At 34.7% G+C, this 15,042-nt stretch overlaps 1 protein-coding gene across 1 annotated transcript; it reads right to left on the bottom strand.

Annotated features, from left to right (window-relative positions):
• Positions 1-617: 617 nt before the first annotated feature.
• Positions 618-4,419, bottom strand: LOC100814294 (caffeoylshikimate esterase). Its single transcript, XM_041005994.1, has 8 exons — positions 4,083-4,419; positions 3,904-4,013; positions 3,698-3,795; positions 3,041-3,187; positions 2,838-2,968; positions 2,048-2,189; positions 1,227-1,288; positions 618-1,108 (listed from the first exon to the last, which is right to left on the bottom strand). Exons 1-8 carry the CDS (start codon positions 4,341-4,343, stop codon positions 893-895), a joined length of 1,167 nt encoding a protein of 388 aa, XP_040861928.1. The 5' UTR covers positions 4,344-4,419; the 3' UTR covers positions 618-892.
• Positions 4,420-15,042: the final 10,623 nt, after the last annotated feature.

Raw genomic sequence — 15,042 nt, 5'->3', positions numbered from 1 at the left:
TTTATGGATAACAGGTAAAGCATTCTTCAACTTTCAAATAATTATTAAAAAATGAGCACATATATTCATGTAAAATTTATATTCTCTTTCGAATGCATTAAATATTAAATTTCTTAACAATTTCATCAAATGTGAGATGGGAGTTGGGATTAATTAAGACAAATTGTAAACACATTTTAGGGGCGGACAAATTTTCTTCTTGTGTTGTGAACTGGGAATTCCAATTGATTGAAGTTGAAAAAAATGTGTGCCTTGTGAAATTATTCAAATACCATGAAAAATGAAAAAGTGTTGTGCAAAATGAAAGCAGGTACTTATAATTTTATATTTTACTTTCTATATAAAGCTTAATAATAAGTTTTAAGTGAATAAAATTATGATCAAATAATAAAATCCCGCTTTAGTATACCATAAACAATAATTAGTTACGATCTAGAGGAACTAGTTTTCTTTATAGAGCTAGCTTTTATTATTATTTTTAATCATGTTAAGACTTTCTTTAAAATTCAAAAATCCAAATTATAAAATACGGGTATTTTATGTTATAAATAATAATTAGATTATCCCGAGGAAAACAATAAATAAATATTTTAAATTACCCGAGAGAAACAAAACCATTTTACTGGATAATGAAACTTTATTAATGGTCAGACCTCACAATAACGGGAACCAATGGATTACATCTTGTTAGAAAATCCAACAAGCGAATTGTAAGATTAAACTCATAAATGAGCCTCTGATAAAGTAGAAAGCTATATTGACATGTATATGTAACTACCATAATAAGAAGCAATAGAGGTGCCATTCCTGTGAGGTAACTTTTGTGATGGGTGTTCACTATAAGATCAAAAATATCTTGGTGGGGTCAGCAACACAATAGCATGAACCTCATTTAAAGTGAGCACCTAAAATCAAGCCATGAGATAATGTCATTGTGCACAGCAAAAATTCTGTCATCAGGTTCCCCTTCCAAAATGCCGTGGTAACTTCCTTCATAGATTTCTAGTGTCTTATCCTTGCTAGAAGCTTTCTCATAAAGAAATTGGCTCACTAATGGATCTGTCACCAGATCGTCTGCTCCATGGAGAATCAATAATGGAGCTGAAACCTGCATCATCCTCATGTTTTTGGTTGATATGACGATAATTGCATGCAAAAAGCACAGATAACCAAAGCAGATATAAACCTTAGATTCTCGGAAAACAGAAGTGTGAGCAAAAACTAACCTTATGTAATAGTGACTCGATTTCTTGAGTAGCACTTAAAAGCTCCATGCCAGTTTTCAATCCTGTTGGATGATCATAAGAAATAACATTGTAACCAGCCTATAAAGGAAAGAATCAACTCTAACAATTAGTTTGTTTTAGAGTGCAAATTTTCAGGGACTGGTTTTTCATCCAACTTTTTGAAAGTTAACAACAATTCAACGACAGAAGATACTATGGATTAAGTCATGCTTCTGAGCTCTTTCATTCATTCACTTGAACCACAGTATAAGAATTAATGCATTTGTTGATAAAAATAAAAATAAAAAGAATTAATGCATGGATGCATGCCACTCTTAACAGAAACATATGTGATTCAGTGGTTGAGTCAGTAATCCTGCAGATGTTGCAGAAAAGACTTGTGACAAATGGACAGGTTAAATAGCATCCACTAAATGGGAAGTTATAGAGATCATGAGGGATAATGAGTATCAGGAATTATCCAAGTTTGTGTGTGTCTGTGCATAAAGAAGAACAAAAAACAAATCCAATCAGATAAAATGAAGAGAACATGCATTATGCACATGGATATGGCTCTTGACTCGCAATTTATCATTTGGTGATCATCATGCATATGAAGATGCATGCTGAAAGACTAAGTATGACTGTCAATGATGTGAAAGTTTGATCGTACATGTAATATGGATATATTGAAGCATATGATTTATGACCTTAAACATTTAGTTAATGCAAGACATGTTAAGAAGAGGCACGATACAGAAAAACACTGGTTGACCATTTCACTTTGTAAGCATTGAAAAATTAGGGGTTGACAAAATTACCAACCACTTTTCTCTTGCCAGGTTCTCGGAAAGTCAGTGCAGATAGATCTCTGTGCGGAAACAGTTTTGCCTTTGGCATCACTTTAGACAAAAGATTTAATACCTTCAAAACTGCCATTGGTGGTAGCATGCCCTCTGCAACCTTAGCACCAAAACAAGAACAAATCAGGCTTTATATGACACATACGCTTATACTACCATGAAAGGCTATTCTTCAAATGATGGATGATCCCATTTTCCTATAGATTGATCTTGGACTACATCCAATTTTGACTTGAAGAAAAGTCTCCTAATAGACATTTTTTAAGACATGCATTAATTATTGAAATTCATTGGAAATATAAGATACCAAATATTGAACACCAATTATAAAAAAAAAATTAATCACAAACGTAATTGATAAGGGAAACAGACTTTAAAATCAAGTCCACTCATAATTGGATCACAAAATTCTGTGATACATGTTACATTTTTCTTATATTTCAAAATTGGCAATGCTTATTAAATGAGGGTCTATTAGTCCCATATTGGAGGGTGATATTACTGTCTAGATATCAACTTTCATGTCTCACTTAAGAAAACAGAACTCCTGGTGTAGCATTTTTTATTGCCATAATATATTAGGGCAAAGTTCTAGCTTTCAAAAGAATGAAATTGAACCTTAGAGATGACAAAGACATTATAAGAATAAAACACTTCAATGCTCTCAAACTATAGAATGATTCAGAAGTTGAAAATTATAATAATGAAGCTGGTAACATCAACTGCAATACAGAGGAAATGAACTTACTTTACACATTGGTGCAACAAGGATTACTCCATCCCAAGTGTTTGGTTCCTTCAAATGGAACTTAAGAGCAATTGCTCTGCCCATTGACTGCCCCAATATGAATCGTGGCAACCCTCTCACCTCAGGCCTAGCTGTCGATTGAAATACAAAGCATGGTCAACAAAAATGATCAATGTGACATCATGGATGCTAAAAAGTCTTACCTTTGATTTTTGTATAATGTTCTATAACATCATCAACCAAATCATCAAATTTTGGTATGTAACCATGTAATCCTTCAGATAGACCAAAACCAGGATAGTCCATAGCATAAACACCATACCCAGAAGCATCTATTCGTTTGGCAATACCTGAACAAAAAAAATTCAAATCCTCCCTTTATAACATCTGAGAAGTTTCTAGGTTTGTTATAAATTGATAGCACAACATACTTCAAATGGAAACTTAGCTACTTCTTGAAATGAAATTTTGCTTAAATATATTTTTTATCATCCTAAATATCACGATTTTTCCATTTTGTTTCCCATTTTTAATATTTTGTAATTTAGTCCTTGTCAATTTGGACCACAACATCAAGGATTTTGGAGTCTCCCCAACCACAATTGCGGCCACATTGATGTAATTTCATACAATATCAAGTTATCACAATGAAACTGACATGACGGACGTGATCTAAAACCTCTTTAAAGACACTAAACAAACGGAAAACTAACAAAGGGATCACACACAAAGGGGAAAAAGAAAATGAGGAGAACTAGATTACAAGCTTTTAAAAATGAGAGCTCAAATTGAAAAAAACACATATTAAGGTATGAAATTTTGAAAAACCATCAAAGAAGAAAGTGCAAGTGCTGCCATACCCATGGCAGAAACACAAAGCAGCCTTGAGTGGAACGCCCGGTTCAGGCATCCAGTTTTTGCAGAAAATTTCCAATCCCCTAGAATTCCTTTCATACCACTAATATAAACATTAAACACAAATAATCAAGTTGATAATATTTTTCACCAAACTAACAAAAGAAAGCATGCTCATAGAGAGTTTTTGCCAAAAGCTGAAAACGCTTACTTCCTCAGTTCTGATCCCGGCAGGAGCAGTCTAGTTTGCCAACCAAAGACAAACACATGAAGAGATTGAAACATCAAAATCAATGACTGATTCTTTAACAAATCCAAAATCTGAAAAATGAAACCGCGGCAATTTGAATTCATGAAAAGACTATGGTGAATTGAAGAGTGAGAACAAACCTTGAACAAGAAATGGTCGAGCTGCTGGTGCACCTCGGTGAAAGCTGCACGAACCCGTCTCCGGGAGGGTGCGAAGTCAAGGTTCTGAGAGGTCATGGCGTTCAACTCTTCGCTCACACCTTCGATGCTTGACTTTTTCTTCGCCACCGACAGCGTAGTGTTTGAACTGAATTTTGGTGAAACTGAAATAGAAGAGATGGGTGTATGTGGGAAGAGGGAGAGGGTGTGTGTGACGAATCTGAGTGTCGCAGATGCCTCCATGATCGTTTCGCTTAGTGACTGGGGTGAGCAAAGAACACAAACGTGCTTTTAGCCATCTCCAGCGGTGAGCAAAGAAAATAAATTTGTTCATTCTATTTATCTTAAATTTATAATTTTATTCTTCTTATAATTTAATTTATGAATTTATTTTCTCAGTTTTATTATAATTTAGTTATTTAAGTTTTCAAACTTCAAAATTAGATATTGATTGTCCTTATCAATGTTAATCGTCGTATACATGACGGTTAACGTTCAATTTTAAAATTAAAAACTAAAATAATCATATTATAAAAAATTAAAAGATTAAATTTCTGAATTAAATTATAGAGTGATTAAAATTATAAATTTGAAACAAATAAAAAGATAAAATTTACAATTTTGGCTAATGATTTTAATAAGGTTCATTTGCAATACTTTGTATGTGATAATCTGATTTTATTCAATGTTTTAGCTTGACAGCAAAATCTATACAGTGTACTACACTCTGCGGATGGGCAGTTTGGGGAAACAAGGTAAAATAGGAACTTATAATAACTTTAATGAGGGAAGGACAATTTGGGGTATTTCAAATTATAGGGCTCAATGTAGCTAAATGTAAGGTGCAGGAAGTAACAGCGCGTCCATAATACACAGTACAATCTTTTATTGCTTGGGTCTTTTTGGTCACAGACTATTTTATATTTTAGTCTATGGTCTCCAAATGGGAAGAGGATTGGATCCAAGTCCATAATTTAAGCCTTGGTTGGTCCCAAATTTACTCGGTTATAAAATCCCTTCCCAGTTACCACAAACTCACAACTTTATGCTCTGGAGAAAGAAAAAAAAAACATTTTTAGGTGCTCTAGAGTAGTAAAACAAATTTAAGTCATATGATATCAGACTTTAGCTATTTGAAATATCTCTTTCGACATTTGAGTCATTGTTATGTTTCAGTTCATTTATGTTTTTAATACTTTAACTGAAGTGATAAATATTAAATAATAATTTAAGAAGATTTTACTGACTTCAAATGAGATATTATTTACAGAGAAAACTTTGGATAATTGTAGAAATAATGGATGAAATGTACATTACATAGTAATAAGAGAATATTGATCATATCTAATTGAAAGAGGATGAATAGAAAGAGTCTCACATTCAAAGTTATTATTTATCATAATTTATAATATAAAAGTGAATACAAGACACGCAAGATTAAGTTTAACTTGAGAGTCAAAATATAATTTGAACTCATCTTAAATATATATTTAATCTAATTTTTAAATTTAAGACCAAATCAAATTAGTAAAGATAGAATGGAACATGCACATGTAGCCCTAAATAGAAGTGTTTCGGCTGAGTTTCGATAATATTTGATTGAGTTGTCTAGTTTTTTCCTTCTCAGTGGAATCTTCGATCTCCGATGTTGAAGTGGGGAAAGGTACCTGCAAAAGGAACTCCAACGAGCAAGTCAGTGGTGCTTTGAAATGTTTATGTGTTTATCTCTGGGATTAGTAAAATGTACTTGGGGGTCTTCCCTTTGGATCTATATATACATATCTGATGTTGTGGGAGTTAAGCAATGTTTGTGAACTACCCCTCTAAGTGTCGTGACTGTGGTCGTGGGTGGCCGTTGAGGATTTTCGTGATTTGAGCAAGTGGGGGCCCCATGAGTCAAGTACATGTTGAGCTTTACGGGTTGTACGATACATAAGCCCCCCCAAGCTCAGAATTCATGCGTGGATGATAAAGCTGAGTATGTGTAAGTTAGCCAAGCTGAGGACATCATCATTGGTGTTTTGTGCCGAGTGTGGTGGTACTCAGACATTCATACGTTGTGGTTGGTGCAATGAGCATGACCGAGTTACAAGAATAACCTCGAGGAAGTATTCAAAATGTTTAAACATAGGATGACATATGTCTTGATCAATGTGATGGTGTCTCTTAATCAGTGTGGTCGATCATGATGACCCTTGAGTGTCTTGTCATTTCGGGAAACACAATGGAGTGCGTGTAACAATGCGATGCTCCAATGAGTTTTGTCATTTCATTTCTCGTGCCATTTGCCAGTAGTTGTGACTACTGAGGTCGCTATTGAGAATGAAGTGTTCGGACAGCGGGTCATTATGTTTAGGGAATGAAATGACGAAGCAAAAGGGCATTCTGGTTAGTGAAAGGTTGAGAAGTCTCTACAAAAAGGGTGTTACGTGTGTGGACCAGAGGCCATCATTTTCACTGTCACTTACTTCCCCTATTGCTCTACCATCGTTTTGTGCCTTCTTTTTGTCTCGTTGCTCTCTAGTGTAGGTACGCCTTTGGTCCCCTACTCTTCTTGTTTTTTTTTCTAGCCATTATGTCTTCTTTTTTTGCCACGAAAAAGAGGTCTCCCGTTCGCAGTAGATCGCTCGTGATAGTGACTGTGATTCCCTAGTGTCATCTCCTTCCTTGCTCTCGAATTCTGAGAAAGTGAAGGAAGTGTTTGTGGGTGGTGGTGATGAAGTGGAGTTTTGTGCACAGAAGGACAGGGGAGAGGAGAAGGTGCCAGAAGGGGGACAAGGTCGTCGTTGGTGGTGAAAAAGTTAGGAAGGGTAGGGAGGGCAAGTTTTTCCCGATTACTATTCCTAGGCACGAATGGGTTTTTGTTGAGGTCAAGTCGTAACCAACTCGATTTCAAACTCGTGAATCAATCGAGAAGTTGAAAAAGGGGATTGACATGACAATCATCAATGATGCTGAACTGTTGATCGTTGAGTTGTGCAACGCCGATGAAAGCGTTTTTCGTGAAGGCGATGAAAGGTGAGGCCCATTTCGTGTACATGTGTACGGATGTGTTTAAAGAGTTGAGTGTACAATTTTCCTTGGCTGACTTTGAGTGTGAAATGCTATGTTTGATGAACATCGCTCATGTTCAACTTCATCTGAATAGTTGGGCCTTTTTGTGCACTTTCCAAATTTTGTGTAAGAGGTTGAGTATTGAACCTACTGTAAATTTATGTATTTCTATCAATTGGAAATGGGTGTGAAAATGGGTTGGGCGTCCTTGAACATGTATAAGTATGGGAAGTTGTTCCACATGTATACTTAGTCTTAGAAGAACTTTAAGCCTAACTTCTTTCGAGTCCAACCCAATCTTGTGTGTGGGGATTCGAGGGAGTTGTTTTTCAAGGAGGATGAGGAGACTTCCAAATTCCCATTTTACTGGCAACGTTTCCCATTCAAGTTCAAATCTCGTGCCCACCAAATACTGTGGCCCGAGGAGAATAGAGATATAAAGATTATAGGGAAGTGACAACATGAGATGTCATGTAAATTCATTTTGGCCAACCCCAACTCAGATTTCCCTGACTGCATTTTGTGTAGTGAGTATTCTTACTCAATAATGATATCCTACAGAGTTGGGTTTATACTAAGTGTTTTGTGTTAAATTTTGCAGAAGTCATGAAGGGTTACGACTATAAAAATTTGAAGAGTTTGATTGGTGATGACCAAGCAGACCTCGGAAAATTGAAGAAGTGAAAGCAGGTCAAAGATTCTTCTTAGTTCGATGTGCAAAAAACATCCAGGGTGCCAGTGGAGGTCGTCGCCGCCGATGGGGAGGTCATCCACATGGATGGGCTCGAGGTGTAGGACAAGTTGGTGGAAAAGGCCAATGTTGGTGAAGGACCTGTTGAGGAAACATGAGTAGGGAAAGGCACGAAGATGGAGGTAGAAACGACGATTACTGAGGAGCTGGTGGCTGCCGCCAAGGAGAATGGGGTGGAGGTCGCTGAAAAATTAGCCTCTATTGTATCTGGGGACCCTTGAAGTATCGGCATGTTGGGCACAAACAAAGTTGTGTTGCGTTATCATGAGGGTAAGCTACATTGGTTGGACCACATTTTCATGGCTCCTAACATTGTGTTGCTATGGAATGTCGACTTGACAAGTCCGTAGTTTGTTTAATTTTCTACCTTCTTGAGCCAAATCGATTGCAATATGATGGACTATGTGGGTCCGGTGGAGAGTCTAGATGCGACTGAGATCTTTCTTGGTTGATCCCATGTTGCCTTCCATTGTTGGAAAGAGATAGTGTCAAAAGCTGATGAGAAGACAAAGGCAATGGCTTTCTAGTTGAAGGCCATGAAGACTGAGGTTGGTAAAACTAAGCAACTTAGCCTAGAATTGACTAAGAGTATGGGAACGGTGAAAAATTTGCAAGAGGATCTTGACAAACATGTTGCCTATCTGTCCAGTAAGGTCGAAGAAAACAAGGCCTTAAGTGTCCAAGTTGCTGACCCAGAGCAGCAAATGAATGACATAGGCAAGAAGATGAAGGATCTAACCTCAGAGAAAAAGACAACTAAGGCAGAGTTAGGGACCGTGAGGGACGAGATGGCTGAGATGAAGGAAGCTCTTGCAAAAATGGAGATCGAGTTGCGGGAGAAGGAAGAAGTTGAGTCTACTTTGAAGGCTGAATTGAACGAGGCCAAAAGGTTGATCGTGATAAACCACCTAGAAGGGTTGAAGAAGGCTTAGTGTTAAGTCAAAGTGTTGCTTCCCTCCTTTGATGCCGCACAACTCGATGTGAACTGTGACGTAATGGACAACAAGATCATTAGGGAATCACAGTTGTGCTTGGAGTCCGAAGGAGAAGAAGAAAATGAGATTTAGTCTAAGCAACTTATTGTAATGGTTTAATATTTTGCTTTGTACACATGAAAATTTTAATGAATGAAATTTAAAGGAAGGTTATCTTTATGTTTGTGTTTTATGATGAGTGTGAACATACTTTTTTTGCTAAGTAAAGAGAAAAAACTTTGTATGCAAGATAAGATCGGTGAGGTTCAGATTCGACCTCCTGAGGATTGCTTTGAAAAAGTTGTGGTTTTATGATGCATGTGAACATAGCAAATAACTAAAATGTTGTAAAATAACTTTGTGTGATAATATCGCCGAGGTTCGGATCCGACCTCATGAGAATTTCTTGTAAAAAGGTTCGAACTCGAATTTTTGAGAATTGCTTAACAAAAGTTGAGGTTCGAATTTGACCTCTTAAGAGTTGCTTGAAAAAATTGAGGTTCAGACTTGACCTTCTTAAAGTTGCTTGAAAAAGTCAAGGTTCAGACCTGACCTCTTTAAAGTTGCTTAAAAGGGCTGAGGTTTGGACTTGACCTCCTTTACTTTGGAAATTTACTAAGTGAATTAGCAAATAAATGCAGATAAAGAAATGATGAACAAAGTTTGGGGAGTAAAATGATCGTATTAATAGTATGTTTCATGAAGGATTGTCATTTTACATGAGTGCTCAGGTGTGCCTCGTTAAAACTTCTTCAGCAAAAACCTTATTTTTTTTACAGGTGGGAGAAAATACTAAAGTAGGAAAAAAAGTACACTACCTGATTTTAACTGTAGTACGATCTTAAATGAGTTGCATTTTAGGTCCTAGGGATGACCTTTCTTGCGACGTCTTCAAGCCTATACACCCCATTTTGCAAGGACTCGATGATGTCGAATGGGCCTTTCCAGTTTGGTGCAAGTTTTCCTTCCAAGTTGTCCTTCCAGGCATCTCCTCGGAGCCTCCAAACCAATTCGTTGGGCTTGAAGCCATGTTTCTTGATCTTTGAGTTGTATTTCCGAGTTATTCTTTGTTTACATGCTTCTTCTTAAACTCATCCTTCACATTTTACTTCTTCAACTAGGTCCAATTCTACTACCAAGGATTATGAGTTGTTGGCCATGTTGACCATGCTTCTGCGAAGTGAAGGTTTGTCGATCTACACAGGTAACATAGCATTGACACTATAGGTTAACTTGAACGGAGTGTCTTGCGTGGTAGACTAAGAAGTACAGTGGTACCCCCAAAGCACGCTCGGGAGCTCATCCACCCACAGTCCCTTGGGGACTTTGGACAGTCTTTTGCGCAACATGACAAGGATGATCTTGTTTGCGACTTCTTGTTGCCCATTGGTCAAGGGATGCTCAACCAAGGATGTGAGATGCTTGATACCAAGCTGCTTAAGGAACTCTTCATAGCCCTTTTTTGATGAATTGTCTTTCGTTGTCTATCACGATGGCTTGAGGTAAGCCATACTTGCAGATGATGTTCTTCCATGTGAACTTCTGGACCTTTTGACCTGTGATCGTTGTCAAGAGCTTTGCTTCAATCCACTTAATGAAGTAGTCCACCGCAACGAGGAGGAATTTGACCTATCCCTTGGCCGTGGAAAATGGTTTGCGGATGTCCATTCCCAACATGACAAAAGACCAAGGAACATGATGTTGTGGACGTACTCCGTGTGATCTTTGTTGACACACATCCACAATAGCCTTGAGATGACTCTCTTAAACATTTCAGTGTTAATAATAACGTAGTGTGAAGTTTGATGTCTTACCTTTCTAGCTTTTATTGCCTCTTAGGATAAGACGTCGGTGGTCAAGTAGATTCATATGAAAGATATTTATTCCTTAAGAGTCATCAGAAATAAAAAAATAAAAAAATATTTATGTATATTGTTTTTTTTATTCTTGAGGATGCAATTGACCATAATCATAATCATAATAATAATAATAATAATAATAATGTCTTTTCTTTCACGGGTCAAAGATATTATAGTTTCTAGCATCAACTCAGTCAAATCAAATGATGATGATTAGGGTAAAGCCATTAGAAAAATCAATAAAAGAGATACAATTAACTACTGTACTTTCAAAGATACACTGAGGAAAATTTTCCTTATTTGCAATAGAGGAGAATGGCTAACCCGATCGATATACGTACATCAAAGAAAAAGCTGCAAGACTAAATTTGATAAACGTCCATCCATCAACCCATTATTATTTACATTTTGAATCAAGCGGTCTAGTACAAAAAGGTTAACACGATCACGACCCTTGTAAATAATGCTACCAGAATGTCACAAATTTTTCTTTCTACTGTGTTTGGTTTCAAAGAATGAAAATGAACTAAAATATGAGAAAAATAAATGAAAAGAAGTAAATTAAAAAAAAAATAGAAAGTAAGATCGTATGACTTGAGTAAAATAAAATGAAAAATATAAAATATTTCAATTAAAATTGATTGATAAAGTAAAAATTTCTCCTTTAACGAGACAAATGTTTTTTATATATAACATGCGCCTATAATCAATTATGTCCGAGATAAATTTCTTTTAATTTGATAACATATAGTCGATTGTGTTCACTTGCTCTGAGAAACAAAAAAACATGCATACAATCAAAAACAAAAATAATGAAAAGTATCCAGGAGTTGCACAACACGAAGGTCATAAGGCATAATCAACATGGATATATTTTGAAAACGCTATGAGGGAGAAGAACATGCATCCGATCAAGACAAAAATGAAAAGTATTCACGCGCGAGTTGCACAACATGAGTATCACGAGGCATAATCAATGGGGTCATATTTTGGAAACAAATTTTTATTATACATTTCATTCCTTTTCATCTCTTATTTGCACTGAAAAGTAGGACTCACTCAAAATTTGTTACTTTCATCCCTATTTGATCTTATACTAAACATGTCTAATTCTTCTGTTTCATTCTCACCCATTTCATCTATCGCAATTCCCAAACATAATATAAGGGTATTTGTTAATCAGAACTACTTACAAAATGCGAGCTTTAGTTTACTTCTTTTCTCTATTTTATTGTACAATTCAACTCATTTCATCTTCTTCTTTTTTTTTCATGTATTTACTATTTACCGGGACCCACCATTTTAAAAAAATATACATCTTTCACCCGACCAAACAAGTTTACTTTTTTATATTTTTACTTTTTTCAGTTTTTTCACATTTTTTACTTTTATTTTTCACAATTTCATTCCAACCAAACACGATATAAAACAAGTAGAAAGAAAAAAGAGAAAATAGAACTTAAAATTAACTTTAAAAAAATATATATATGATATAAAATTTAATATGTGTATATTAAAATAATATTATATTGTATTGTTGAATAGTTAAATTAATAAATTTTGGACTATGAATAAAATACGAGGAAGGGACGTGCCAAGTGAAAAAAATAACTACTATAGTTTTGAAATAAATTATTAATTCGCTTAATCATTGAAAGACAAAGTATAATCAATTATTGAAAAATTAATCTTTATACAATGCATTTTTGACTTAACATGTGTCCTAATTATATTGTCCATTTTGCTGAGTTACCACCAATTAAGTCAAAAAAAATTGTCCTTAAAATCTCTATGCAATCCTCGATTAAGTCAAAAGATAACCATTATACATCTATAAAGATTCATAAAGACATTACACAAATCAAAGGACATACATCAATATACAAAAGTAATTTTCTCTCCATCCACCACGTGCCCTTGTATACGGCCAAAATAATAACCATTCAAAGTTCCAATCAAAAATAATAGCTATGCCTAGGCATGGCACCCATGCGAGGCGGGGGTGGGGAGTATTCCCCTGCTTTCCGTCCCCGAACCTTACTCTGTTTTCCGTCCCATCTTTGTTATTTGTAGTGGGGTATTTTTTGCCCCATCCCTGTTTTCTAGTTCCCCGCGGAAATCTTGTTTTACATTAAAAAATATCAAAAATTATATAAAAAAATATTTTTTTTTGTTTTATCTCAATTTTTCAACAATAATAAAAATTTTCAACAATACTAAAGTTCTATGAGAGTGAAAGGGCCAAAACTATGAAGTTAATTCAAAAAAATTCAAGTCGCATAGCTATAACAACGAACATGTGGAGAAGAAGGAACGTTGAAACGAACGATGAATAAGTGAAAAAGTGAAAACAGTGTGAAAGGGTGAAACAAACGGTGAAGAAGGAACGAAGGTGAAATAGTGAAGAAGAAACAAAAGTGAAGAAGGAAGTCAAGGAAAGAAGTATGAATGTTTGATGCGGCGTTTTAGGGTTCAGGTAATGTTTGTGTCTTTTTAACTTGTGAAATATTACTTATATATATGATAATTTTATTTTGTATTTTTTTTACTAGTAAAATATTATATTGACCCTTATATTTATGTTATACATATTATAAGTTATGAGGATATATAAGTAAAATTCCATATACGCGGGAATACAGGGACCCTGCAGGGCAGGGAGCATAGTCTCCGTCCCCGAATAAGTTGCGGAAGGTTTTTCATCCCCATTCCCGTTCCCGCGAAAAAGTTTTCCTCGACCACAAGGTCCCAAATAGGGTAGTTCTCACATGGATCCCGAATTGCGGGAAGAATTGTCATGACTAGCTATACCATGCTAAGCTTGGTCAACAAAAGGTAAATTAAGGTAAATGTGTTTTTAGTGGCGCTATGTAACTTTTTTTGTCAATACACATACACCAATGATCTTTATCGCAATAAGCTCCTACTTTTCAATTATTAACACTATAATCGTAGAGGTCATTCTTGAAAATCATAAAAATTTAAGGGAAAATATAACTAACTAGTTAAATTAATTAATTTTCTTAGTTCTTGTATTTTAGTTAATTGCATCCTAATGCTGGATACAAGATAACTATGCTTAACTAAAATCCTCTTGATATTTCTAACCATGTTGCATTGAATATGAATTAAGTTTATTCCTTATTCCTAATTCATGTTGCTTTCAAAAATATTTTCTTTTAACAAGAAACAAATAAAATTTGAAACTATAGAACATGCTTTCTTCTTTTTGTCTAATGGTGATGGTCTTGTACAACAACAAAGACATATCCGACACCAAAATATTTAGAAGGGAATCAACCAATACAAATTGAGGTAATTGAAAAAAAAAGTTTTCCTCCTATAATACATATTGCTGAATCAGAATCAACCCTGACTAGAATAGCTAGCATGGCCTAACAAAAACTAAAAAATATCACAAGGAAAAATAAAAATAAAAAGATGAAAAAGAAAGTCACAAAATGTAATTATACATAAGGACACAACATAATAGTGCCCTAATAGCATGTTAAATTTCATAAACTCAACATAGTAAATGGAAGAAATTATTCTTTAAATAAATAATAGTTCCCGTTAAAATTGTAAAGAAACAACATAAATATGGATATTATTTATGGTGTATATTAATATGATGATATAATAAAATATTTCACACAAAAGATATGAATATGATGAATATAAGAAAAATATGAATATTAATCTTTTTTTATAAAAAAAACATATAAATTACTTCAAGATACAATTAATAGTATTACAAGATATTTTATATCATAGGAAAAGGATTTCTCTTATGTGTGTGTAATACTATTTTATTTGAAGAATAACATAATGGAAAAGAAAAGATTATTAACTTATAAGTTATAAGTAGATAACCATTAAAGTTCATGTTCAGACATTGGTGATAGGCTTTCAAGCTTTTATTATATCTATCTGATCTTAGCCTAACATCGTAAAGCATAACGGCTTTCAAACCTTTTTATTTTAATTAGGTTTTCTCTCCATCATTTTTCTTCCTCTTCCCACTCTAGCCTTTTTTTTTTTTTTCATCGTGCGTTGGTCATACTCATACATGTGTACGCACCACATGTGAATGCAAAAAATTAGTCTTCAATTGCGATTTCTTTTAAGAAAAAAAAGAGTCTTCAATCGTGATAGGAGATTTGATCACATTTGTGACGTTGAGTTCAGGGCTATTTTAATGCCTTTAAATAAGTAATACAAGTATAATTTTTAAATTTTAATAAAATAAAGTGAAAATATTTTGACTAGCTAAGCCATGCATTTTGAAAATACTAAAATTTTTT

This window comes from Glycine max, chromosome 10 (assembly GCF_000004515.6).
Source record: "Glycine max cultivar Williams 82 chromosome 10, Glycine_max_v4.0, whole genome shotgun sequence".
Lineage (NCBI taxonomy): Eukaryota > Viridiplantae > Streptophyta > Magnoliopsida > Fabales > Fabaceae > Glycine > Glycine max.
This window is presented reverse-complemented; position numbering and strand designations above follow the sequence as displayed.